Source organism: Ornithorhynchus anatinus, chromosome X1, assembly GCF_004115215.2.
Source record: "Ornithorhynchus anatinus isolate Pmale09 chromosome X1, mOrnAna1.pri.v4, whole genome shotgun sequence".
Classification (NCBI taxonomy): Eukaryota; Metazoa; Chordata; class Mammalia; order Monotremata; family Ornithorhynchidae; genus Ornithorhynchus; species Ornithorhynchus anatinus.
In genome coordinates, this window is record NC_041749.1 from 35688042 (window position 1) to 35715859 (window position 27818).

At 46.9% G+C, this 27818-nt stretch overlaps 1 protein-coding gene across 4 annotated transcripts in view; it reads left to right on the forward strand.

Annotated features, from left to right (window-relative positions):
- Positions 1 to 712: 712 nt before the first annotated feature.
- The window catches only part of NSG2 (neuronal vesicle trafficking associated 2), a 28496-nt gene continuing 1390 nt past the window's right edge, over positions 713 to 27818 (forward strand). The window contains exons 1-4 of one of the 4 annotated variants that reach the window (XM_007660317.3): positions 713 to 874; positions 1996 to 2181; positions 15622 to 15741; positions 27578 to 27688. In XM_007660317.3, the coding sequence (XP_007658507.1) occupies positions 2053 to 2181; positions 15622 to 15741; positions 27578 to 27688 (360 nt within the window). In that variant the 5' untranslated portion in view covers positions 713 to 874; positions 1996 to 2052. Of the gene's footprint in view, positions 875 to 970; positions 1272 to 1995; positions 2182 to 15621; positions 15742 to 27577; positions 27689 to 27818 lie in introns of those variants that run through there. The other 3 variants (XM_007660320.3, XM_001519637.4, XM_007660316.3) reach the window with 3 other exon arrangements.

A 27818-nucleotide genomic window follows, 5' to 3' on the forward strand; every position in this document is an offset into this window, starting at 1 on the left:
AAATACCGAGAGACTTGTTTCCTGCTGGGGCTTCATCCCCGACTAAAGCACACACATTCTCCCCCGAGTCTTTTCCAACTTGATTCAGCTTCACGGTGGTGTGGGCCAGAACCAGTGACCCTTGTGCACTGTAAACTTGTTGAGGACTGGGAATGTTTCTGCTTTTTTGTATTCTATTCTCCCAAGCATTTAGTGAGAAGCAGCGTGGCTTAGTGGAAAGAGCCGGAGCTTGGGAATCAGAGGATGTGGGCTCTGTTACTTGTTGGCTGTGTGAGCTTGGGCAAGCCATTATCTTCTCTGTGCCTCAGTTACGTCATCTGTAAAATGGGGATTAAGACTACGAGCCCCAAGTAGGACAACCTGATTATCTCGTGTCTGCCCTAGTGCTTAGTACAGTGTTAGGCACATAGTAAGTGCTTAACAAATACCATTATTATTATTAATATTGCAGCGCTCCATACATAGTAGGCACTCGATAAATACGATTACAGACATTAAAATAATCTTCCCCACCGTGCAAGCATGAGCATGGGCCAGGGAGTCAGAAGGTCATGGGTTCTAATCCTACTCTGCCACGCTTCTGCTGTGTTACCTTGGGCAAATCATTTTACTTTGTGCCTCAGTTCCCTCATCTGGAAAATGGGGATTGGCAATGCGAGCCCCACATGGGACAGGGACTGTGTCCAACCGGATTTGCTTGTCTCCATCCCAGTGCTCCGTACAGCGCCTGGACCATAGTAAGGGCTTAACAAATGCCGTCATCATCATCGTCTTGCAAACGGGGACTGAGTGCTCTCCCAAACCTGTTGTTTTTTGACTCGACTCTGGGCGCTTCTTGTCCGTGTGCCGTGAAGGCCCAAGGCGGCGTCGCTTGGTAAGTGGGTTTTCTTTTTTCTCAGGGTTTTGCAATTGCTCTCTTCCCCCCATAAATCTCTCTCCCACCTCTCAGAGCCAGCTCTTCTGGACCCCAGTTGTGGCCGTGCGACTGAGACAGCAGGTGGTGCCAGATGCCAGATGGAAGCCTGAAAAGCGTGTCGGTGTGAGTGTGCGAGTGTGCCTCTGTGTGTGTCTGTGTGTGCGCGTGTGTGTATGCATGCGTGTGCGTTGCAGGCAGAGCAGCTCCCCGTTCCGGCTCCTGTTTTGCTCTCGGCAGCTCACGGACGCAGCCTGATCCCCTCGGTAGCCTTGTGCCTTCGGCACCGGCCACCATCTGCAGGACGGCGAGGCCTCTGCCCCGGGTTGGCGTGAGTCCGGCCTGACCGAGCGGTGCAGTAAGTAGGGGCTTCGGGGGGATGGGGGTTCTGCCGCTCCACCGACCCTCTGCACCATCCCCATTTTGTCTTCGTCCGTGTCGTCTCCGAGGGCGATTGCAGGAAGCGGGCCCCTCTGACCAAGCCGGGAGAGCTAGTCGATGAACGTGTGGTCCGATTTTTAGGGGTGATTCCCTCTCATCTGCACTTATATCCTGTGCCACTGGACTGTTTTATTAGAGATTGAATGGCTGTCTCTCGTCTCCCCCCCCTTCTCCCCACCGTCACAAAAATGTTTCTACAAAGGTATGATTATGCTTATCCATAGACTACTCACTCGTATCACTGTTCATGGGGTTTGTGAGAAAATGAATGCTGGAAATGGCAGTTTTCATAAGGGCCAGTGAGGCGGTATCTATTCTTAGGATGACAAAGAGCAGGACGGTTGCTTTTATTGTATGGGTCCGATTTCCAACAAGGTGATCGAGGGGCAGACTGTAAATTTGTGTAGCTGGGATTTTCAGCCCGTTTGGGGGTTTCTTGTGGGTTTCTTCATCCCCGGATGATTGGATCCCAGGCAGATCCGGCCTGGATGACAGGCCTGGGGTCCAAGTGCCCAACAAGAATGGAGAACCTCTTTCTCAAGAGATCTCAAGAATGAAGATGTCATCATCCTAAGCAGAAGCCGGGGAGGGAGAAGGGTGTTGGAGGCTTCAACTGCTTTTGGTCTTGCCTCTGTCCGCAGTGTAAACCACCATCGCCGGGATTTTCTCCAGGTCTGGGAAAGGAGTGAGGTTCCAGGATGGTGAAGCTGGGGACTCACCTGAGTGACAAGAACAGCAAACGGCCTTCCGGGGTGGACGGCTTTCAGACGGTCCCTCTGATCACCCCCTTGGAAGTCAATCATCTTCAGTTTCCAGCTCCGGAAAAGGTAAAATGAAATAAGCAAGGACCCCTCCTCCCCCTGCAAACACACACCATCCCTCCCCGCCCCCCACCAATCCCACCCCATTTCCCTCTCCCCTCCTCATTTCCTCCCTCTCCCTTACTCCCCTCACTTCCTTCCTTACCCCGCTCTATTTCCCTCTCCTCCTTCCTTCCTCCCTCTTCCTTCCCCCCCACCATTTCCCACTCTCATCTTCACTTCCTCCCTCTCCCCCCCCCCCTTCTCCCCCTTTCCCATAGCACATCCAGCTCCCAGCTCTGGTTTACAGGCTGGGTGATTTCTCCCTGAGATAGTAAAATGGCAGTGCCTAATATTTTGTTGAAATAGAATCCAGGGATTTTGCCATTAGAATGTGCTCCCCAGAGGGATACCTGCTGCTTACAATAGTTCTTACAACCCGAAACAGACTCCAACTACTTTCTAAAATGGCTTTGGAAATTTGCAGGTTCGATGATGGGCATATTCTTTTTTAATGGTATGGATTAAACGCTTACTATGTGTCAGACACTGTTCTAAGTCCTGGGGTAGATAGAAGGTAATCAGGTTGGACACAGTCCCTGTCCCCTAAAGATTCCTTGGATCAACAAAGGGAAGAAAATCCTATGGAGGAAACACTGGCCCCGATTAGGAGACTGAGATGACACTTGTCTGTTGACGCTTTATGATAGTTGTTAAGCACTTTCTGTGTGCAAGGCACTTAACTAAGCGCTGGGATAGATACAAGTTAATCAGGTTTGACACAGTCCATGTCCCACATGGGACTCACAGACTTAATCCCCATTTAACAGATGAGGTAGCTGAGGCACAGAGAAGTTAAGTGACTTGTCCAAAGTCACACAGCAGACCAGTGGCAGAGCCAGGATTAGATGATCTATATCATCTTTTTTTTAACTGATTACCAGTTGTTTGGAATTTTAATTTTAGATTTTTGTTGTTTCAGTGATTTATTTTTATACATATTCAGTAAAAGCTCTTGGAAGAAAGCAACTGTCTCCTTTCCACCCCCTTGATCCCACGCAGAAATTGCAGCAGTGGAATACTTCATCCGTGGGATGTTCTCTTCTGCTGTCCTGTGCCCTGTGCCCTGTTCTTTTTACCCAGTCAAATCCGTCAGATTTTCAGGGTAACTTCCCAGCCTTCTAAAGGACACTGCATTGGTGGGCTTTGGATTCTTGCTGTCGTGTTTTCAGAGATAAGCAGATGATATGAAACACAGCACGAATGAATAGTCTTTAAGAAATAGTAGCCTATCATTAGTATGTCTCACCGTAATTTTCAAGAATGACAAGCCCCCCTGATTTAGCATAAGGAAAACTTTGTTGTTGCTTGACACGCTTATTCCATGAAGGATAGCTGTGTACTGTCAAAGGGAATGCCCACCACAACTGCATGACACGTGTGTGATGTTCGTGTTTGTGGGTGTATACGTGGAGTGGTTGGGGAGAAGAGAGAGCTGAGGGCTTTGTTTTTGAAGATGACATCACTGGTGCTAAGATCTTATGGATTCACCGTGGTTTAGGCTGCTGCTGAAAGACCTGTGTGTGTCCTATGTTCCGTTCCACACCGTGTATGCACGACTACTTTTTTTATCATTTGCTGCACTTATGTTTTTACCACCTGTAGTGCTGCTGCAGATTTCAAAACTGCTTCTTGTATATCCCAGTCTTCCAGAAGCCTCTGCTCAGAAAGAGCAAGCCCTATCCTGATTGCTAGACACCAGGCTGTTCTATCTGCTGCTGTTTTCTCCCCCAAACTGCTGCTTTTTCATTGCGTTGGATATTGTGCAACACTGAGTCTTTAAATCATTTTTTCTGATCTCCCACTTAATGACAATAATAGCAGTGATAATGGTAATAATAATTCTAGTATGTGTTATGCACTTACTATGTGCCAAGCACTGTACCAAGCACTGGGTTAGATACGAGACGATCAGATACAGTCCATATCCCACATGGGGCTCACAGTCTTAATCCCCTATGGAGGAAACACTGGCCCAGGGAAGGTAAGAAACTTGTCTGAGGTCACACAGCAGTCGAGTGGCAGAGCCGGGGTGGGAACCCTTGACTCGCAGCCCCTTGCTGGGAGTTACAGCTTCTCAACTTACATGGGCTCCATTTCATGTCACCACTCATCAGCTGCTTGGGCATCCTGTGACCATCCATTCTCTACATGAGACTCTCCCAGGAAAGCTGTGATAATGAACTTATTCCAAGACTTTGTTGTCATCCTCCTGCCATTTAAATGTTGACTATGGTTCTTGGGTAAAATGCCGGTGAAACTATTCAGGAAGCTAGATATAGTAGGTGCAGGTCTCACAATCTTGGTATATGTGACTGGATAAGACCCCATTGTTGGAAACCTTTGGAAGATATTCACCATCTTCCTTAGCCATACGGCCCTTTTTGATTGGGTTTTCTGTTCTGTCTCTCCACGCATCATTACTTAACGTACTGCTTAGGCAGAAGAATTAGATTGGAGCATTTAGTTCTGTGTCACCAATCGAGATTCTTGATTGTGGATAGGGTTTTCCAGAGGGCATGTGAGATACATCATCTCAGTTGTCATTAGATTTCTTTAGGTCCATTTATTGTCAATTCATGCCATCGGATTGATATATATTTACATGGAGACCACTGGCATGATTCTGCAAAGCAATTCATAGCCATCTGCTTGTCTTCTGGAGATGTACCCACCATCTCCTCAATCAATCAATCAATCATATTCATTGAGCCCTTACTATGTGCAGAGCACTGTACTAAGCAATTGAGAGAGTGTAATATAAAAGAGTTGGTAGGCATGATTCCTGCCTGCAGTGAGCTTACAGTCTGTAAAATAAAGGCCAGTAATATCGCTTGAGCACGTGTACACAGACACACATACACATACTTCTTAATAACCTTTCACATATTTAAATGGAAAATTGAAATGCTTTTAACTCAAGGGGAGTCAGTGTTATGAAAAAAGGCATTTTAAAATCTCTGTCTGTGTCGATCCTGTCTCCCGGCCCGACCACGTTACCTGCTGCCCAGGGAGCCATATTCTGACATCAACTTCCAACTGCCTTGGTTACATCCTCAAACGAGGCCACATAGAATAGATTGAAGGGGACTGGAACTAGATACAGCCCATCTTGACAACAACAGCGGATAGGACAGGATGTGCTCATTTCTGATTCAACCAAGCATACCATCGTGCAGTAGCAATACAGTTTTAGTGAGCTTCCTTGGGCAGCCAAAACCTGCAGAGAAGATGCTGAAGCCACAAGTCCGTTGATGGTGCCAGGCGGGAAGCAGCGTGGCGTTGTGGATAGAGCACGGGCCCGGGAGTCCGAAGGTCATGGGCCACCAGTCTGCTGTGTGGCCTTAGGCAAGTCATTTCACTTTTCTCTGCCTCGGTTACCTCATCTGTAAAATGGGATTAAGACTGGGACCCCCATGTGGGACAGGGACTGTGTCCAACCTGATTAGCTTGGATCTACCCCAACACTTAGAACCGTGCTTGACGCATTGTAAGCATTTAACAAATACCATTATCATTATTGTTATTACTGTTATGAGTTTTGGATTTCGGGAGGGGAAAAGGTCTTGGGTTCTAATCCCAGCACCACCACCTGTCTGCTGTGTGACCTTGGGCAAGTCACTTCATTTCTCTGTGCCTCAGCTACCTCATTAATTAAATGGGGATTGAGACTGTGAGCCTCATATGGGACAAGGGCTGTGTCCAACTCGATTTGCTTGTATCCACCCCAGTGCTTAGTACAGTGCCTGGCACATAATAAACGCTTAACAAATAGAATCATTATTATTAATATTATTAGCTTACCCCTACCAGGTTTAGCAGCTCCAGGCTTAAGGAAAAATATCTCAGCACCAGCATGAAGGCTTGAGTAGAGGGAGCCAGCCCAGGTTTCTGGCACATCCCGTTTTATGTACTGAAGGTTCAGACAACAGGACTTGACTTCACTGTTGGAAGTGGGCAAGCAGAACCTCCTGGGCCTAATGATTCCAGGGTGAGTTCAGGAAGCTGGACAAATGGCTGGAGACGAAAAGGACTGGGGATCCAGCAGGGGGGAGTGGGAGACCCCCAAAGACCCTCTGTCCATAGGAGGGAATTTGAAGTGCACCTAGTTCTTTTTTTTTAATGGTATTCGTTAAGTGCTTATTATGTGTCAAACCCTGTTCTAAGGGCTGAGGTAGATACAGTGAATTAGATTGGACACAGTCCCTGGCATGCCTGGAGCTCACAGTCTAAGTAGGAAGGAGAACTGAGGCACAGAGAAGTCAAGTGATTTGTCCAAGGTCACACAAGAAGCATTTGGGAGAGCCGGGATCAGAACCCAGGTCCTTTGATTCCCAGGTCCGTGCTCTTTCGACTAATTAGAGTTGTGGTATTTGTTAAGCGTTTACTATGTGCCAGGCACTGTTCTAAGTGCTGGGGTAGATACAGGATAATAAGGTTGGACACAGTCCCAGTCCCACATGAGGCTCCCAGTCTTAAGCCCCCTTTTACAGATGAGGTAGATAGAAGGTAATTGGGTTGGACACAGTCCTTGTCCACATGGGGCTCACAGTCTTAATCCCCCTTGTACAGATGAGGGAACTGGGGCACAGAGAAGTGAAGTGACTTGTCCAAGGTCACGTAGCAGACAAGTGGCAGCATCTCTGGGAGGGTGAGAAACAGCGTGGCCTGGTGGAAACACCACGAACCTGGGAGTCAGAAGGACCTGGGTTCTAATCCCCAGTCTGCCATCTGTCTGCTGTGTGACCTTTGGCAAGTCAATCAATAAATTAATCATACTTACTGAGTGCTTACTGTGTGCAGAGCACTGTACTAAATTTGTGAGAGTGCTGTTTAACAATATAATAGACATATTTCCTGCCCATAGTGAGCTTGCAGTCTAGAGGAAGAGACAGATATTAATATAAATATTAATATTTATAATTATAAATTATAATTCCACCCTGGGGAAGCAGCGCGGCTCAGTGGAAAGAACCTGGGCCTCGGAGTCAGAGGTCATGAGTTCGACTCCCGGCTCGGCCACTTGTCAGCTGTGTGACTGTGGGCAAGTCACTTAACTTCTCTGTGCCGCAGTGACCTCATCTGTAAAATGGGGATTAACTGTGAGCCTCACGTGGGACAACCTGATTACCCTGTATCTACCCCAGCGCTTAGAACAGTGTTCTGCACATAGTAAGCGCTTAACAAATACCAACGTTATTATAAATAAATGAATTACAGATATGGACATAAATGCTGTGGGCCTGGGGTGGGGAGAATGAATAAAGGGAGCAAGTCAGGGGGATGCAGAAAGGAGTGGAAGAAAAGGAAAAGAGGGCTTAGTTAGGGAAGGTCTCTTGGAGAAGATATGCCTCCAATAAGGCTTTGAAGGCAGGGAGAGTAAAAGTGGGCAGGCTGGGTTGTGCTAGGAGAGCAGCGAGGTGAGGTGGGGAGGGACAAGGTGCTTGAGTGCAAGTCACTTCACCTCTCTGTGCCTCAGTTACCTCATCTGTAAAATGGGGATTATGTGAGCCCCATGAGGGACATGACCTGTGTCCAACCCGATTAGCTTGTGTCTGCCCTAGTGCTTAGTACAGTATCTGGCACTTAGTAAGCACTTAGCATATCCCATGGAAAAAAAAAAAACAAAATGGAGGAGACGACAGGGACCAGGGTCAGAAGCAGACTCACTGGGTAGGTCCAGATTGTTGACAAACAGCCCTGGACTGGCTCTGTGACTTTTTCCCCACCCAAAAGTGGAGCTCCAGGTCATGAGGGCCATGGAGTCTGAGGCTCAGCGGGAAGGAAAGTGGTACCCCTGATTTGCTCTGGGAATCCAGAAACGAATCCCACCTACTGGGAAACTCCCCGCTGGCCTGGGACATTTCTTGGATGTTTTCCAGGACAGCATCTAGATCTGAACTAAAAACCTGCTCATTTCTGGGGACTTGGCTCGATGGCTCGTGAATTACTTTGATTTCAGTTCCTGGAGTAGATGAATAATTAATTCCACCAGCCACAGAGGAGTTGGAAAGCCACTGTAGCTGGCAGAAAAAGTCCTTCGGGAAGGATTAGCTGAGAATCGGCATGGTTCATGCAGCTACCCGGGAAGCACAGCAAGAAGCAGCATGGCCTAATGGAGAGGGCATGGGCCCAGGAGTCAGAAGGACCTGGGTTCTAATCCCAGCTTTACTGACTGCTTGCTGTGTGTCCTTGGGCAAGTCGCTTAACTTTTCTGTGCCTCAGAAAACTCAACTGTAAAATGAGGATACCTGTTCTCCCTCCTAGTTTTTTTTATGGTATCCGTTAAGTGGTTATTAGACATCGGCCACTCTACTAAGCGCTGGGGTAGATACATGTTAATGAGGTTGGACACAGTCCCTGTTCTGCATCGGACTCTCTGTCCTAATCCTCATTTTACAGATGAGGTAACCGAGGCCCAGAGAAGTTAAGTGCCTTGCCCAAGGTCTCTCAGCAGAAAAGTGGCAGAGCGGGGATTAGGACCCGTGTCCTTCAGATTTCCAGACCCGTGCCCTATCCATTAGAACACACTACCTCTCTGCTTTCCTGGCTTAGTGTGGGCCTTCACCTCAGTACAGCTCCTTAGGTATTCTCTTGGACATCCTTTCATTCATTCATTCAATAGTATTTATTGAGCGCTTACTATGTGCAGAGCACTGTACTAAGCGCTTGGCATGGACAAGTCGGCAACAGATAGAGACAGTCCCTGCCGTTTGACGGGCTTACGGTCTAATCGGGGGAGACGGACAGACGAGAACAATGGCAATAAATAGAGTCGAGGGGAAGAACATCTCGTAAAAACAATGGCAACTAAATAGAATCGAGGCGATGTACAAGTCATTAACAAAATAAATAGGGTAACGAAAATATATACAGTTGAGCGGACGAGTACAATGCTGTGGGGATGGGAAGGGAGAGGTGGAGGAGCAGAGGGAAAGGGGGAAAAAGAGGGTTTAGCTGCGGAGAGGTAAAGGGGGGGTGGCAGAGGGAGTAGAGGGAGAAGAGGAGCTCAGTCTGGGAAGGCCTCTTGGAGGAGGTGAGTTTTAAATAGGGTTTTGAAGAGGGAAAGAGAATCAGTTTGGCGGAGGCGAGGAGGGAGGGCGTTCCGGGACCGCGGGAGGACGCGACCCGGGGGTCGACGGCGGGACGGGTGAGACCGAGGGACGGTGAGGAGGTGGGCGGCGGAGGAGCGGAGCGTGCGGGGTGGGTGGTAGAAAGAGAGAAGGGAGGAGAGGTAGGAAGGGGCAAGGTGATGGAGAGCCTTGAAGCCTAGAGTGAGGAGTTTTTGTTTGGAGCGGAGGTTGATAGGGCATCCTCACATGCCCTATCCAGTGGACTGCTGATGCTGCTTCAAAGCGAGTGAGCTGGGTTCCAACCTCACTGTTGGTAACCTTGCCCTCTCATTTGATGTGGAGTATGGTGTATAAGTGGTGCTGGCAAAACTGCTCGGGAGCTAGAAATGTCTCTGTAGTAGGTCCAGATCTCCCTGCCATGTAGGAGGTGGACTGGAATCTTGGAGTGGAATCTTTTGGTTACCACGCTGTGTTTTGCAGCCTGCTGAGCACCATGCCGGCCTTTTTGGTACGGTCATCTCTCTCTGCGCATCACTGAGCTGGGTACTGCCTAAGGAATGGAACTGGATGACAGCTTTAAGTTTTGTGTGGTTGATGAGAACGTTTGATGGTGGGTAGAGTCTCCTGGGGGGGTGGGCTGCTACGTAATTTCCATTTTCCTCAGATGGATTCCCAATCCAAGGTCCTGGGCTCGGTCGGCAGAGAGCTCCGTGGTCATCCGTTCACCAGCATGAATCCTTTATAGAATCACTGCCTCAAACACTTTGAAAATGCTCATTGTCTGTTGAGCTGGAAGAGTGTCCCAGCGGGTCAGAAGTGTATTTGCATTCCAGTCTACAGAGCTGGGAAGCAATGCTGCTTAGTGGAAAGACCGCTGGCCTGGGAATCCAGAGGACCTGGGTTAGGACTCAGACCTTTGTCTGCTGTATGACCCTGGGCAAGTCACTTAACTTCTCTGGGCCTCATGTACCTTATCTGTAAAATGGGGATTAAGACTGTGAGTCAGGGACTGTGTCCAACCCTCATCTTGTACCTACTCCAGAGTCTAGTACAGTGTCTGGCACATAATAAGTGCTTAACAGATACCATAAAAAACACACACACAGTGCTCTGGCCCTGTCTCCCTTCTGCTCCTTCCCCCATCTGCTCCTGGTCACTCCCCAATCCTGACCTGAGTGTCCTGACCCAGATAGCGTTAAACTCTATGCTATAGCCAGTAGGCCCAGCCCCAGGGATGGCAACCATGACTGTTCCACTCCCCTGGGAAAGAATGCGAGGGCTTGCACAAGGAGACTCAAGGCGGCTTTCTGCCCCCTTCCCCGGCCTGCCGAGCTCTCTCCCACCTCGGGGGGAGAAACGAGGAAGGTGCCAATCAGGGGCAGGCACAGAGGAGCTGGTTTCTTGGCATGAGGTAGGTTGGGGCAGAACTGAAGAAGTAGAAAAGAGGGAGAACAGAGGGGATAGAGAGAGAGGGAGAGAAAGAGGACAGTGGAAGAGAATGAGAAAGAGGAGCAGCGGGATAGATTCCCCCAACTCATTGACCAGGGCTGAATCCTGGGGCCAATGCCCGTGCCGTGGGGACCTGCCCAGTCACCACCATTTCTCAGGCCATCACACCCAGAGGAGGTTGTCATGACAACAGAGATGAGTGGGACAGTCGGATGCATTTACCTGCTGCAAGACAGCATGGCCTTCTGGGAAGAGTACAAGAGAGGAGACTATCTTGACCCTCTAGACCGTAAGCTCGTTGTGGGCAGGGAATGTGTCTGTTATGTTATACTTTCCCAGGCGCTTAGTACAACACAGTAAGTGCTCAATAAATGCCATGGATTGATTGATTGAGCACAGGACTGGCAGTCAGAAGACCCAGCTTCTAATCCCGGCTCTGCCACTTGCCAGCTGTGTGACCTTGAGCGAGTCATTTAACCTCTCTGTGCCACAGATTATTCATCTGTCAAGTGGGAGGTAAAATACCTGTTCTCCCTCTCATCTCCCTCGCCCTCTCTTTACAGATTGGCCCTTGTCCGCAGGCCCAAGCTCCTGGTAAGAGTAGAGAAAGACGGGGGAGAAGTCCTCTGCCTTGCACTTGGATTTGTTCCCTTTTTCACCCCTCCCTCATCCCCACAGCCCTTATGTACATATCCATAATTCATTTATTTAGATTAATGCCTATCTCCCTCTTTAGACTGAAAGCTCACTGTGGGCAGGGACCATATCTACCAACTCCACTATACTATACTCTCCCAAGCCCTTAGTACAGTGCTCTTCATGCAGTAAGTGCTCAATAAACACAATTAATTGTTTGATTGATTGATCTCCTTTAGGCAGTGATCCCGCGTGGAAAGAGAACTTTGTCGGATGTAATTATCTTGCAACTACCCCAGTACTTAGCATAGAGCTTGGCACATAGTATATGTGCTTAATACATTTATTATTATTAATAATAATGGTATTTGTTAAGCGCTTACTATGTGCCAAGCACTGTTCTAAACGCTGAGTTCTGTTCTAAGCACTCATTACCATCATCATCATGATGCTGGAAACTCCCAGCACGGATAGCAGCAGCTGCTGCTAAATAATAATAATAATGACGTTTTTTGTTAAGTGCTTACTATGTGCCAAGCACTGTACTAAGTTCTGAAGTGGATACAAGATAATCAGGTCCATTTTGGGACTCACTCTGACTAGGAGAGAGAAAAGGTATTGAATCCCCATTTTGCCAATGAGGGAAACGAGGAACAGAGATGTTAAGTGACCTGCCCAAGGTCACACAGCAGGTAAGGGGTGGAGTCGGGATTGGAACCTAGGTCCTCTGACTCCCAGGCCCATGCTCTTTCCATTAGGCCAAGCTGCTAAGGGGGTGAAGGGGGAGGAGGAAGAGGAGGAGGCTGAGTGGCGTCTCCTCCACCTCCTAGCTTCTGGGGTGCTGCCCCTGCCATGGATGGTGGTGGCGATAGCAGTAGTAGAAATAATAATAGCATTTATCAAGTGCCGACTGTGTGCAAACCACTGTACTAAGCGCCGGGAAGGCATACAACATCCTAGCTCTAAAGGGACTCACAGGGCAGGGCATCTGTCTGTTTACTGTTTACTGTTATTATCCCAAACACTTAGTACAACACTCAGCACACAGTAAGCACTCAATTCACTGACTGAAAGAGGGAGCTGGGGAAAGACACGTAAGGAGAGATGAAACAATTAAAACACTAAAACAACCGGAGAGCAGGACAAATACACCCAAAGCAGAAACAAATAAACCAAAAACAGTGGGGACATGGCCGTTGGGCCCCCACTTCCCATCACCCCTCCCCTCAAATCCCGTCACCGTCACCTCCCCGTCAACCCTGGCCATAAGAGGAAGTCTACAGGACCCGCTGAGCCCTTTCAGGTGGTCGGGCAGGGAAGGAAGTTGAGGCCCAGAGAGGTGAAGGGACTTTCCTAAGATCCAGTCCTTGGGGGATTCTTTGGCTTTAACCGCTTAGACGGTTCTTAATGCCACCATATATGGTGGCAGATGGACCTTTTTTTTTTCGATGCTCTATTTAACCTAGTGATCTGCATAAAACTGACTTTGAAGGACTAGAAATGAGGCAAATAGAACACCGCATCGACCCGAGGGACCGACGAAAGGTGAAAAAGTAGGAAATGAAAATCAAATGAGTGAGTGATGAGACCACGCATGCAGAAACAAGCAGGGCTGTTGATTATTTACTTTCATCTTTATGTTCCTCTTTGGGGCTTAATGCAGCTATCCTCAGGGACGCACCATTCCCAACTTTCAACCATTTTGCTGTCCAGGGACCTGTGTTAAACAGGAGATTTACCCTTGAAAAGAAGCTGTAGATTATACGGAAACTAAATCGGGAATTCCTGGCCCCCAGTGAACGAGTTTTTGCATTTTTGCTTTCTCACCACATTTGGAGGGGGTGAAAATATGCTGTAATAGCACAGTAGATACTATGAGTTTTTCACCTGACAGTAAATAAATGAAACCTGAGAGCTGTTTGCAGGTGCTAATCACCTGTCCTGCATAATTTCCACCGGCTCTTTCTTAAAAGCTGGCAGAGAAGGCCCAGAGAATAGTGTGCCTTAGTTAAGGGCGATGTTCCTTTCTCCAAACTTGGTGAGCTTTAGAAGGCGGGTTGCAGTATGAACTGGCTAGAACCAGTTTCTTGGCTGCAGTAGAGACAGTTCCAAACTGTCCCCATAGTAACACGACACTGACTTAAGCGCCCCCCCCCGCCAACCCGGCCCCCTATTATGTGTAATTTGGCAGGATCCGGCTGCCTTAGCTGATGGCAGAGACCAGTGGCATTAAGGAAGGATTCTAGAGAAGTGGAAGCGGCCTAGTTCCTCCGGACTCGGGCTCCCCTTTGGACTCTTTACGGACTTGCTCTTTCCAGGGATCTTGTCAATCAATCAATTGAATTGTTAATAACAACTGTGGTGTTTGTTAAGCACTTACTATGCGTCAGGCACTGTACTAAGCGCTGGGGTGGATATAAGCAAATTAGGTTGGACACAGTCCATGTCCCACATGGGGCTCGCTGTTAAAACCCCCATTTTATAGAGGAGGGAAGTGAGACACAGAGAATTGAAGTGTCATACAGTGGACAAGTGGCGGAGCTGGGATTAAAATGCAGGTCCTTCTGACACCCAGGCCTGTGCTCTATCCACTAGGCCATGCTGCTTTATTGAGTGCTTACTAAGTGCAGAGCACTGTACTAAGCACTTGGGAGAGTACGGTACAACAGATTAGCAGTCACATTATCTGCCCATAACAAGCTTTCAGCTTTGATGGGGAGACAGACATTAATATGAACTCTACTGTATTGTACTCTCCCAAGTGATTAGGACAGTGCTCTATGCCCAGTTAATGCTCAATAAATACATACCACTGGGCCCTTGCACCCGGGCCCACATTCCTGGTATGAGGCAGAGAAAGATGGGGGAAACCCTCTGCTTAATGAGACAGAGGAAATTCCACACGCCTGGAAGTCGGGAGATCTGAGTCCTAATCTAGCTTCCTGTAGGGAAATTCCATGTAGGGAACCACGTAGGAATACTTGGTAGCATCAGAGAAGAATCAGAGAAGCAGTGTGGCTCAGTGGAAAGAACCCGGGCTTGGGAGCCAGAGGTCATGGGTTCGAATCTTGGCTCTGCCACTCGTCGGCTGTGTGACTGCGGCCAAGTCACTTCACTTCTCTGAGCCTCAGTTCCCTCATCTGTAAAATGGGGATTAAGACTGTGAGCCTCATGGGGGACCATTACAGGGTAATTCTACCCCAGTGCTTAGAACAGTGATCTGCACATAGTAAGTGCTTAAAAAATACCAACATTATTATTATTATTATTCCTTGTGGGCAGGGAACATATCTATCAATTCTATCCCAAGAGCTTTATACAGCGCTCTGCACCCAATGCAGTGAGTGCTCAATAAATTCCATTGATTGATTGGGTGGATGATTGTCAGGCTGGAGGGAACCTCCCACCCCCCACCCTTCGATGAGGCCGGCGACCCCAACACTGGCAGTGTGGCTACCCTGGGCTTGGCCACCTGTGGACTGTTTGATGTTTCCTGCCCAGACAGGCTGGGGGTGTGGGATTTCAGCACGTCTGCTGTGAGCCCCACTACCTCTCTCTGCCCCCCAGACCGTGGCTACTTCCAGACACAGCTGAGCTGGCTCCCAGACCCCAGATGGGGGAAACAGCATGGCACAGTGGATAAAGCACGGGCCTGGGAGTCCGAAGGTCATGGGTTTAATCCCGGCTCCTCCACTCGTTTGGTGTGCGGCTTTGGGCAAGTCACCTCTCTAGGCTTCAGTTACCTTGCCGTAAAATGAGGGATTAATATGTGAGGCCCATGGGGGACAGGGACTTTGTCCACCTGATTTGCTGGTATCGCTTAGTACAGATCCTGGTACATAGTAAGTGCTTAAATATATTATGATTATTGATAACATTAATTTAGATCAGGAGTCTAAGGAACTTAGTACTGGGGCAAGAGCTTCTCAGTCCAGTTCTGGGGATTGTTCAACTCCAGTCTTCCAGGGGGTTAGGTGATGGGGTAGTGGGCTAAGCAGATACAGCCCTCCCCGCTAGGATCTTAAAATATCAGAGACCTTAGGCTGGTCGGTCATTACATTAAATCGTTAGGATCGTCTCTCTTTCTTTGGATTCTTTAACTTGAAGCTGGATAACCCATTCACAGATAACCAGCCTGGCCCTACACTGAACAGATTCCAGTTACGATGAACTTTCAGACCCAGACGTAAGTGCCGTGATGCTCAGCCAATTAAAGGTTGCAAGTGTTAATGCTGTGGAACTATTTCAGGTGATAGTGAAAACAAGAACAGAATACCAGCCCGATCAAAAGAACAAAGGAAAACTCCGGGTGCCGAAAATTGCTGAATTCACAGTCAGTTTTACCGATGGAGTAACAGAAAGATTAAAGGTAAGTCACCGTGCTAACTTCATGCCAGTTTTGAAACTGTGTAGTGAACGACATTTCATAGTGCTTAGAATCCTAGTGCTGGAAGAGACGTCAGGAGGTCATCTGGCCTCACCAATTGCTATTTTTTTGTGGTCGTAACTTAACTTCTCTATGCCTCAGTTACCTCATCTGTGAAATAGGGGTTAAGACTGTGAGCCCCATGCGGGACATGGACTGTGTCCATCCTGAATACCTTGTATCTACCCCATGCTGAGAACGGTGCGTAGCATGTAGTAAGCTCTTAACAAGTGCCATTAAAAAAAAAATGAAGGGGACCAGGAGTTTGGATAACTCAAAGCCATAGATAATGCACAAGGAAGAAAGGATCTAGGTTTCATCTCCATATAAAAGGGTGAACTACCCCCACAGCTTTATAGCTCTTTAGTTCAGTTCAGAGCATGATGACTGATTATCTCCACCCTCTTTCTGTCAGTTTCCCAGAGGACATGCCAGCCTTCTGGATTCTGTTTTCTACTTTGTCAATAAGTGAATCACTGAACAATGGGTTGCTCAGGTGGCTGAATTCAGCCATGATTGTCCAGCTCTTTAATGGTGATGAAAATCTCTGGCTGGGAATAGGATTCCCCAGGTGTGGGCTGGCACATAAACTTTGGTTTTCTTAAGGGCTTATTGTCAGTCCTCAGCACTGTGCTGATCCTGCCAGCTAATATTTTGCACGTTTGCTTACAAGCCTGTTTCTCTTTGTTAGCACAGTCACCAGGGTATACCAGCTTCCAGATGACTGTCACAGAGGCTTTGGGGATGTTCAGTGGAAGAATCTGTGAGAGGAATAGCAATAAAATTAAACATTAGCTTCCAGGTCTTTTATTGCAGCTCCGAGCAGACTGCTGCAGAGAACCTCCTTGAAATATCTCTCTCGAGTAATTTAAAATCAGATCTTCAGATTTACTCCGCAAACCGCAGTGAAATGTTATTTGCACAGTTGGTCACCTCGTGTGAACCTGAAACTCTGATTTATTATAGTTGTATCTTCCTCAGCATTTAGCACAACACTGGGCGCCTAATAAGTGCTTAATAAATACCATAACTAACTAATAAAACCGGTATTGGAGCTGGGGACTTTGGCTTGAGTTGGGCAGCTTGTTTTCATCCCATTGGCAGTCCGAGTTCTGAGACTCAGTCTCTTCCTTGGAGCCAGGAAAGGGCTTAGAGATCATCCTCCCTAGGCAGGGAGCTTCCCTCTCAATCGATCAATCAGTAGTATTTATTGAGTTCTTACTGTGTGAAGAACACTGTACTAAGGGCTTAGGATTGTAAAACGGAGTAGAGCTGGTAGACACAATTCCTTGCCCACAAGAATCTTACAGTCTTCAGGGGAGAAGAAAGCAGTCATACATCTTTTTTTTTGTGTGTGGCATTTCTCAAGTGATTACTATTTGCCAGACATTGTACTACGTGCTGGGGTAGAGACAAGCTAATCAGGTTGGACACAATCCATTTCTTACATGGGTCTCCCAGTTTTAATTCCCATTTTACAGATGAGGTAACTGTTATTGTTATTATCAAGTGCCTACGAGTCATTTCCGATTCACAGCGACTCTATGGATATATTTTCTCCAGAATGTCCTGTCTTCTGCCATGTTCTGTACCTTTCTAACGGTTCTTCTATTATCGTTGTTATGGTCTCTACCCATCTAGCTGCTGGACTGTGTCTTCCACGTTTTCCCTGGACTTTTCCTAGCATTAGTGTCTTCTCCAGAGAATTAATTCTCCTGATTATGTGTCCAAAATGTGCTAATCTAAGTTAAGTCATCTGGCCTTCCGAAGACCCTTTGGCTTAATTTACTCCAAAATCGATTTGTTTGTTTTTTGGGCAGACCATGGTATTCATAAAATATTTCTCCAACACCACATTTCAAGAGAATCTATGCTCTTTCTACCGTGTTTTTTCACTGTCCAGCTTTCGGATTCATACATTGCCACTGGAAACACCATAGAATTGACAGTTTGTATTTTTGCGGCAATTGTTATATGACCACGTTTCATGACATTTTCCAAGCTCTTCATAGCAAGTCTTCCTAACATTAATTCTTTGATGTGTTTCTTGACTATTAATTCCTTTATTTTTGATTATCAATGCCAGGAGAGAAAAATTGTCGACTATTTCAGTCTTCTTCCATCCACAACAAATGTGTTAAAACTTCCAGTTGTCATGATCTTTGTTTTTTTGACATTCGAATGCAGGCCCATATTTTTGCTGTTTCTTCACTTTTAATAATAAGCCCTTCAAATCTTCATTTTCTGCTAGTAGGGTAGTATCATCAGCATAAAGGAGGTTATTTATATTCCTTCCTCCAATCTTTACTCCCCGTTCATCTTCATCCACTTCGGCTTCTCTCATAATGTATTCTGTAGAAAGGATGAACAGATAAGGCGATAAGATGCATCCTTGTCTTACACTCTTACTAATGGGAAACCAATCTGTTGCTCCATATTCTGTTCTTATTGTAGCCTCCTGTTTGGCAGACAGGTTCCGTATTAATGCAATTAAATGGTCTGGCAAACCCATTTTCCTTAATGTGCGCCGGAGTGTCTCGTGATCCACGCAGTCGAGGCCTTACTACAATCAATAAAACACAAGCTGACATCCTTTTGATAGTATCTAGTCCTTTCAATTATCCAACGGGCATCAGCAATAATATCTCAGTACTCGCCCGAGGTCTCACAGCAGACAAGTGGCTGAGCTGGGATTAGAACCCAGGTCCTAGTGACTCCCAGGCCCCTGCTCTATCCACTAGGCAACACTGCTTCCTTCTGTTTGATGGCTGGGAAAGAAGCCACTGAAGATATCTTGGGTCAAGGGATGGGGGTGGATTTTATAGGAAGAGATTCTCTTTCACCCCAAACCTGCATAGGGCAGATACAGAGTGCCACTCTGCATGATCAGAGACAGGTCCAATCGGATGAAACCATTATTTTCGGAGTTACGTACCGCTAGACTAATTTTCAATCTCATCCAGGCATGCTGATTTTGGCACATCTGAGTGACTGGCGGGTGCATTTCAGGGCGGCATTTCCCCTGACTGCAGTTCCAGCGGACTTTGGCACAGTCCCAGTTTGGGGTTAGGGGATCTTGCTCTTGGACACCCAGAGTGGGAGCGATCAGGCAAGATGAGGGCCTGTGACAGGCTGTAGGAGCTGCTGGAACTGAGGCCTGGGACCACCCCCAGGGTCTAGAGCACAGGCCTGGGAGTCAGAAGGACCAGGGTTCTAATCCCCGCTCCACGCATGTCTGCTCTGTGGTCTTGGGCAAGTCACTTCATTTCTCCTGGCCTCATTTACCTAATCTGTAAAATGGGGATTAAGGGTGTGCAACCCGTGTGGAACAGGGACTGTATCCAAACTCATCAACTTGCATCTACCCCAGTCTTTAGAACAGTGCTTGGCACATAATAATGGTATTTGTTAAGCACTTACTATGTGCACAGCACTGTTTTAAGCGCTGGGGGGAGACAAGGTGATCAGGTTGTCCAGCATGGGGCTCACAGTCTTAATCCCCATTTTACAGATGAGGGAACTGAGGCACAGAGAAGTGAAGTGACTTGCCCAGACTCACATAGCTGACAAGCGGCGGAGCTGGGATTAGAACCCATGACCTCTGACTCCCAAGCCCGGGCTCTTTCCAATGAGCCACGCTGCTTCCCGTGGCTTAAGTAGCAAGCACTTAAGTACCATTATTATTATTATTATTATTACAGTCTCTACCTTTCGCTTGGAGGGAGGGGAGAGGGGAAAGGTGCCAGAGCAAATCTGTGAAAACTAGGTAGTGGAAGGTGGGATAGGGAGAACTTGGAGGAAATGTGAAAAGCTGTGAGAAAAGCAACCACCACAGGAAACAAAGACTGTCAGGAACAATGAATAAAGACCTCAAATTTGGCTAATACATTCAGTTTTCCAAACCCCTTCCCAGAATTTACTCTACTTTGTCCTTGGCACATCCAGGGGAGGAAAGGAGAGTTGGGGAGCATGATTGTCTCATTTTATAAGGTGAGGAAACTGAGGTCCCGAACATTTAGTAATTTTCCTGACGTCCAACAGTAAGCCAGTGGCAGAGCTCTAATTGTCCTACTGCCCCCCAGTCCCTTGTTCTTCCTATGAAACCATGCTGCTTCCCAGGGACCCAAGCTCAGTGTTTAATACCACTGATATTTCAGAGTCTCAGGGCACCAAAAATAGGTACAAATCTGAATGTAGAAAGAACTAAACAGAATCCTTTTCTAAAGAGGGAAAGGAATCTGGAAGAAACATGGGCTCCACTTGGCAGTATCTGTCGGTCAGGTGTGTGCCAGGTCAATCAGGAGTCAGGCCCTCCTGGCCCCCCTTGGAAAACTTCAGATGCCCAACCTGAACCTAGGGCTTCACAGTAGCTTCTTCTAAAGGTTCAGTGTATCTCTTCACAGAATAAGAGTTCATATAATCTAGATGGATACTGAAGCAGCATGGCCTAGTGGAAGAAGCCTGGGCCTGGGAGTCAAAGGACCTGAGTTCTAATGCCGATTTTGCAAATTGCCTACTGTGTGACTTTAGGCAAGTCACTTCACTTCTCTGCGCTTCAGTTTCTTCATCTGTAAAATGGGGATTCGGAACTTGTCCTCTCACATACTTAGACGGTGAGCTCTGTGAGGGACAGCGACTGTATCCAAACAGATTGACTTGTATCTCCCCCAGTGCTTGGAATGCTCGATGCATAGTAAGTGCATGACAAATTCCATCATCATCGTTATTATTATACTGCTCTAGACTGTAAGTTCATTATGGGTAGGGAACCTAACTCCTAATTCGGTTACATTATACTCTCACAGGCTCTTAGTTCAGCACATAATAAGCTCTCAATAAATTCCATTGATTGATTGCTCCAACCAGGGCTCGTCAGACAAAAATAACCTCAAGGCTAAGCCCCTGTAGAAGCAAAACCTTTGTTTCCTTGAGCGCTAGTGGTTCCAGACAAGGTGAGCCATGAGGAAAAATGCATCTGTCTGCAAAGCGTTTTCAAGCTCTGGGTAACACCAACCGGGGCAGAGTCGACCATTTGGCTGAATCGTAATAATAATAATAATAATAGTGATTATGGTATTTTTTAAGTGCTTACTATGTAGCAGGCGCTTTACTAAGCGCTGGGGTGGATACAAGCAAATGAGGTTGGACACAGTCCCTGTCCCACGCGGGACTCACGGTGTCAATCCCCATTTTACAGATGTGGTAACTGAGGTGCAGAGAAGTGAAGCGATTTGCCCAAGGTCACACAGCAGACGAGTGGCATAATCTCCCAAGCGCTTAGTGCAGTGCTCTGTACACAATAAGCACTCAATAAATGCCAAATGTCTGAGAAATAGATTGGGGAAGTTTTGTGGCATGAAGTGGGGGGAAATGAAAATAGCATCAAACCCTGTGGAGCATCAATGTAAGGTGCAGGGAGAGACAATCTTTCTGCACCTAAGTTTGGAAGGGATTGTCAGTGACACACTGGTCTTATCTGCCAAGCCTGCCCCGGCTGATAAAAGCCTCACTGACAATGGTATCATTTTTCAAGCCCCAGCACAATTTGAAGTAGGTGTACTTGCTGCTGTTTTAGACCTGCAATGAAAATCTGCCATTTTAGTAGCAGGGAAGAGATTTTCAAAAGCTCTAATTATCATAGAAAGGAATGAAATGATGCCTAATTAATCCGAGAGGAATGTAATTTACAGAATGCAGAATTTCAAGCACCTCGAAGCAAATTGTCTTTTGAAAACTCAGTCAGGGCTTCTCAGGAACTGGACAGGCTTGAGCAGCAGAAGCTTTTGTAAGAGACCAGAAACATGCCGTGCAGGCCACAGCTGGCAACTTGTGAGTCTACCCAGAGCATTTGCTTTGGCCCTGAAACAACCACTAGAAATGCTATTTCCAGGATGGATCCCAGCTAATATAATTGGCCATCTAGTTTCTGCATGTGGAATTTTATTGTTGAACAAACTGTTTGGAATCGCTACTGATTTACTGCTCCTTGTTCCTGCTGAGCTTAGAGGGCTGAGAGTCCCAAGGGAATATACTTGCTTCTCTAAACGTAGGAGCTGTTTTACTTTAAATGAGAAGATATCTAACTTCTTAAATATCTAATGAAAAGCAGTGTGGTCTAGAGGAGAGAGCAAAGCCCTGGGAGTCAGGGGACCTGGGTTTTAATACTGGCTTTACCACTTATTTGCTGTGTGACCTTGGGCAAGACACTTAACTTATGTGCCTCAGTTACCTCATCTGTAAAATGGGGATTAAGACTGGATTAATGTGAACCTTATCAGGTGGACCTCTGCTCATCCACATCAAAGTGACAAAAATTACCCTTATAAACTCTCTTTTGCTTCATGGAAAATGAGGCTGAAAACTTTCCCCCAGTAAAACATGGAGATTTGGCCTTTTTTTTTTCCCTAATGGACATCTGTGCCACTCTGAACTAATCAATCAATAGTATTTATTGAGTAATTACTCTCTGTAGAGTACAATACAGTAAGCCGATACAGTCCCTGCAAGCAGGGAGCTTATGATCTAGCCTGGTAGTCAGACATTAAAAGGAACTGTAGGGAGGAGAAGCAACAAAGTTGAAAGATATGAATGGAAGAGCAGTGGCGGGGGGAGGATGATTGACGAGCAAGGTAATTATAAACTCTTAAAAAGTATTTTTAACCTCACTTACTTCCTTTATGGTCACTCCTCTAGACTGTAAGCTGGTTGTGGGCATGGAATGTGTCTGTTTTTTGTTGTACACAATAAGAGCTCAATAAATACAACTGAATGAATTGAATGAATGATAAATCTTCCGGCTGAGCTTCTCAGGCTCTGTTGGGAGCTGGTGCTTTCCTTAAGTTGTCTTACTTCTGGGTCAGGCTTCACATATTGATCCTCCCGCGAACCTACAGTTGATTTTCTTGCGTGCAGCAAGCCAGTTTGCCCATTCATGCTACAAGTGTCACCCCAGATAGGTGTTAAGTAGCCCAAAACTTCCCCATCTCACCAAATCTTTTCGATGGTATTTTCATCTCCGGATGACCTCTTCCTTGGATTCCTACTGATAAAGCCTCAAATGTTGGAGAGCCCTCTGAGAGAGTGTCAAACCCCGGAGCGATGGGTGAATCTCTGAAGCACCAGGATATCTTCTGAGGCAACTAGCCCTAGAGAGGGATTTTCTGTTCATTTGGTGGTAGAAATGGTGATAATGGTATTTATTGAGCACCCAATGAGTACACTGTACTAAGCATAGACCTATTGTCCATCCTCATGGAAAATACTCATGGCTGAAGTGAGAGGGAATAATCTGCTAAAATCAGTTGATTAATGGTATTTATTGAGCACCCAATGAGTACACTGTCCTAAACGTAGTCCTATTCTCCATCCTCATAGAAAATACTCATGATCGAAGTGAGAGGGACTACTATTCTACTAAAACCAATCAATCAATGGTATTTATTGAGTTCTTACTTTGTGCAGAGCACTGTACTAAAAACTTGGGAGAGTATAATACAACAGAATTAGCAGACACATTCCCTGTCCTTAACAAACTTACAGTCTAGAGGGGGAGACAGTCATTAGTATGCATAAATAATTGATAATATATAACTTAAAGATATGTACATAAGTGCTCTGGGACTGGAGGGTGGGGTGAGTATCTGTGTCAAAAACCACAGATCCCACAGCTCAGACTTGATATCTGAATTCAGACAGATCAAACCCCACTAAGGTGTTTTGCTGTTTTTAACTCATTTTCATTCAGAACCTAGTTTTTTTGTCAGTTAAAGGTACCAGAAGCATTGTAGACAGGGACAGCTTTAACGCAGGGCATCTGGATGGGTCTAAATGGAAGTGAACCTGAATCACGAGGTTGAATGAAAGACAGATGGTGAGGGTGAAATCTCTGGGATTTGAAAGACAATTTGGGGTGCTGGTTTATCCTTCTCGGCGACTCCCTCAGCATTAGATAGTCTTCTTGGGGATACGCGTATCTGAGAATCCCAGAGATGTTTTGGATTCAGCCTCGTGAAGACGTTGGGATCGATAGAAAAGGTCTGAAATCTTTGCCCTAATTCTTGCCATTACCTTCGGGCCTATCTCTTGCTCCACCATGACCCTGGCCATATCCATTTTTCAGCTCTTGGTCTATGCAGCTGGACCCTTTTTGGAATTGTCCATCTTTCCCTTCATCATCCTCTATTTCTCCCCCTCCAGTTTCATGGGGAAATTGAATCTTTTTAGTCAGCGAAAGTGATGTAGATTTTTAAAGTCCCTGAAGTTTACATTGAAGATTTAGAGGATTTACACTGGGGAAGAGGGAACGGGGAGAGTATCGTGCGGAGGAACCCCTCCACTGCTTTGGTCAGAATTCCAAGCATCAGCTATCTGGTCACATTGCAGTTTTTCCTTGACTCACTTTGGTCGGCCCGTAGGGCCAGCTGGGAAAGTATTAATCCTTTTTCTTTTCTCTTCAGCACAGCTGCCACTTATGAAAGATTAATGTCTGCCGCGGATCTAAGTTTTATCTTCTCACCAAATTTTTATTTCCCCTAGGTGTGTGTTTATATTGCTTTGAGGCTTCCAGGGTTTATGGAAGTCATGAAGAGGCAGAGTTATTTCTGTTCTGAGATTCTTTCATTTTTAAATGTTAATGAAGTTCCAACTGTCTGGCCAAACTGGAGTGTGAACCGAGCAAAACGTATGTGTATGTGTGTTTGAGGATGTATGTGTGTGTGTGTGTGTGTTCAGGGGATGTGGGAGGATAATATTTCTAGTTCCTTGAGGCTTTGCCATCTTTTTAAATTCATTCAATAGTATTTATTGAGCGCTAATATATGCAGAGCACTGTACTAAGCGCTTGGAATGCACAATTTGATTTGTTATGCGTTTACTATGTCAGGCTCTGTACTAAGCTCTAGGGTGGATGCGATCCAATCAGGTTGGACACGGTCCTTGTCTCACATGGGGCTCAAAGTTTTAATTCCCATTTTCCAGATGAAGTAACTGAGGCATAGAGAAGTTGAGTGACTTGCCCAATCTCACAGAGCAGAGAAATGGGCGAGCCGGGGTTAGAACCCAGGTCCTTCTGCCTCCCGGGCCCGTGCTCTATCCATCAGGCCATGCTGCTTTTTGACCACGTCACCCCAGAACAAGGGTATATTATGCAGCGTCAGCCAGACCACTTGGCTTGTTGAAATGTAATAGGGTCTGGGGGTCCCAGTAGGACCCAGGCCCATGTCAGAAGCCAGGAACTGTCTGGAAAGGAGTCGGTGAGGGCAACCCTCTTGTCTCTCCCCACTACTTCCTCTGGGCTTCCTAAATCCCAGACTCCTCCTCCGTGGACTGACCGTGCATGTCACCGCCCAACATGAGACCGGCCTCAGGACCTGCTGCTGCTCCTGACAGGAGCTCACACCCTCCTCATCCAAATCTCCTGTTACACCTACCCCTTTATCCTTCCTCCTCTTCTCCTGTGCCACCAAATTCCCATCTCCTCCAAACTCCCCCTCCCCCCCCCTCCAACTTTCTCCTCCCTTCTTCTCAGTCTGGGACAAATTTTATTGCCATTGTTCTTCCCCGATTAGACTGTAAGCCCGTCAAACGGCAGGGACTGTCTCTATCTGTTGCCGACTTGTTCATTCCAAGCGCTTAGTACAGTGCTGTGCACGTAGTAAGCGCTCAATAAATACTATTGAATGAATGAATGAACAAATCTTAGTTCCTTTCGGTGTAGGATTGACATTGGTTGATTGATGGATGGATGGATAGATTAGGAGGGTTTCTGTAGCTTCCCCCTTGGCATCACCCAGCTGGGTGTGGGATGGCATAGCATGGCTCAGTAGAAAGAGCACGGTTTTAGGAGTCATAGGTCATGGATTCTAATCCCGGCTCCGCCACCTGTCAGCTGTGTGACTTTGGGCAAGTCATTTAACGTCCCTGGGCCTCAGTTACCTCATCTGTAAAATGGGGTTTAAGACTGTGAGCCTCACGTGGGACAAACTGATTACCCTGTATCTACCCCAGCGCTTAGAACAGTGCTCGGCACATAGTAAGCGCTTAACAAATACTGACATCATTACTACTAATCCTGGGAGCAACATCACCACTGCTTCTACCTCTTCATTTAAAACCTTGTACCGTTGTTTTGTCCTTCCCAAGTGCTTAGTACAGTGCACTGCATCTAGTGGGGGCTCAACAAATGAGAAGTAGCATGGCCTAGTGGATGGAACACGGGTCTGGGAGTCAGAACGACCTGGGTTCTAATCCCAGCTCTGCCACTTGTCTGCTGGGTGACCTTGGGCAATTCACTTCACATCTCCGTGCCTCAGTTACCTCATCTGTAAAAGGGGATTGAGACTGTGAGCCCCACGTGGGACATGGACCGCTTAGTACTACGGCACATAATAAGTGCTTAATTCATATCGTAAAATAAAAATGCTTTTACTGCTACTATCCGCTTAACTTCCCCAAACCAAATCCCTTTGCTCCCTCAACCTTCTTCTAAAAGTCAAATCTTCTAGGAGGCTTCCCCTCCTGATTCCCTCCTGCTGCCTACTCGCACTGTCCTCTCAGTCACCTCAGCATTTGTGGATTTCTCCTTTCATCTCTCACTGCGTCCTTCCCTTTGCCACTCTGTGATTTTTATATCTACTCTCTCATTTTTAACTCTGCTATATTAGGCAACTTACACCCGCTGTCTCCCCATCTTGAAGCAGCATGCTCTAGTAGAAAGAGCTGGGACCCGGGTTCCCAGCTCTGCCACTTGCCTGCTGTGTGACCGTGGGCAAGTCACTTCACTTTTCAGTGCCTCGATTCCCTCGTATGCCAAATGGGGATTCAGTCAGTACTCGTTCTCTCTCCTACTTAGACTGGGGGTCCCATGTGCGACCTGATTATCTTGTATCTACCCAAGGCCTTAGCACAGTGCTTGACACATAGTAAGTGCTTAGCAAATACCTCTATTATTATTATTATTCGCCCTAAGCCCTTCGAGTTGAGGACCCACCTCCTTTACTTCTTTTTTCTTCCCGGAGTGCCTAGTTAAGTGCCATACCCCAGGAGGCTCAGTTTGTCGGTCAATAGTATTTATTGAGTGCTTACTGTGTGCAGAGCACTGTACTAAGCGCTTGGGAGAGTACAATATAACAATAAACAGACACATTTCCTGCCCACCACGAGCTTGCTGCCCCCAGTAGATTGAGTACAACCCCCCCCCAGCGAGGATTCTAGTGCCGAAGCTATCATCACAACGCTGTGTGAGGGTCCCCATTTTGAGCTAGAAAAGGGACTGGCCCAAGGTTGGAGCGGGGCCTGGAGGACTGTTTGGGGGTCTCTGAGGCCAATCCCCGATCTTGGTCTCTTGTCTTGGGCCTTACCTCTGCCCACAGAACCCGGGCCTCGAGCACTTTCCCCCACACGTCTCCAGCGTGGCTCCTCACCATTGACTTTAAAGCCCTCCAACACCTCACCCCCTCCTACCTCACCTCACTTCTCTCCTTCTACAATCCAGTCCACACACTTCACTCCTCTAATGCTAACCTTCTCGCTGTGCCTCGACCTCTCCTGCCTCACCTCCAATCCCTTGCCCATGTCCTGCCTCTGACCTGGAAGTCATGAAGAAGCAGAGTTATTTCAGTTCTGAGGTTCTTTCATTTTTAAAGGTTAATGAAGTTCCAACTCTCTGGCCAAACTGGAGTGTGAACTGAGCAAAACGTATGTGTAGGTAAGTGTGTTTGAGTGTGTGTTCCTGAGGTGGCCCATTTGCCCCCAAGAGGACTAATATTCCCTTCTTTTGTAGGTTACCATTCTCATCAGTCTGGCTCTGGCCTTCCTCGCCTGCATAGTGTTCCTGGTGGTGTACAAAGCCTTCACTTACGAGCACAGTTGCCCAGATGGATTCGTTTATAAGGTAACGGACTGCCGTTAGAGGGGGAACAGGCCTAGAGACCCAGGGAATCTAACTGAAAGGGAGCACACAACCTCAACTGCGTTTTCATTCAGTCGAAAGCGGTTGACTGGACGAGGACGATCCTTGAAAT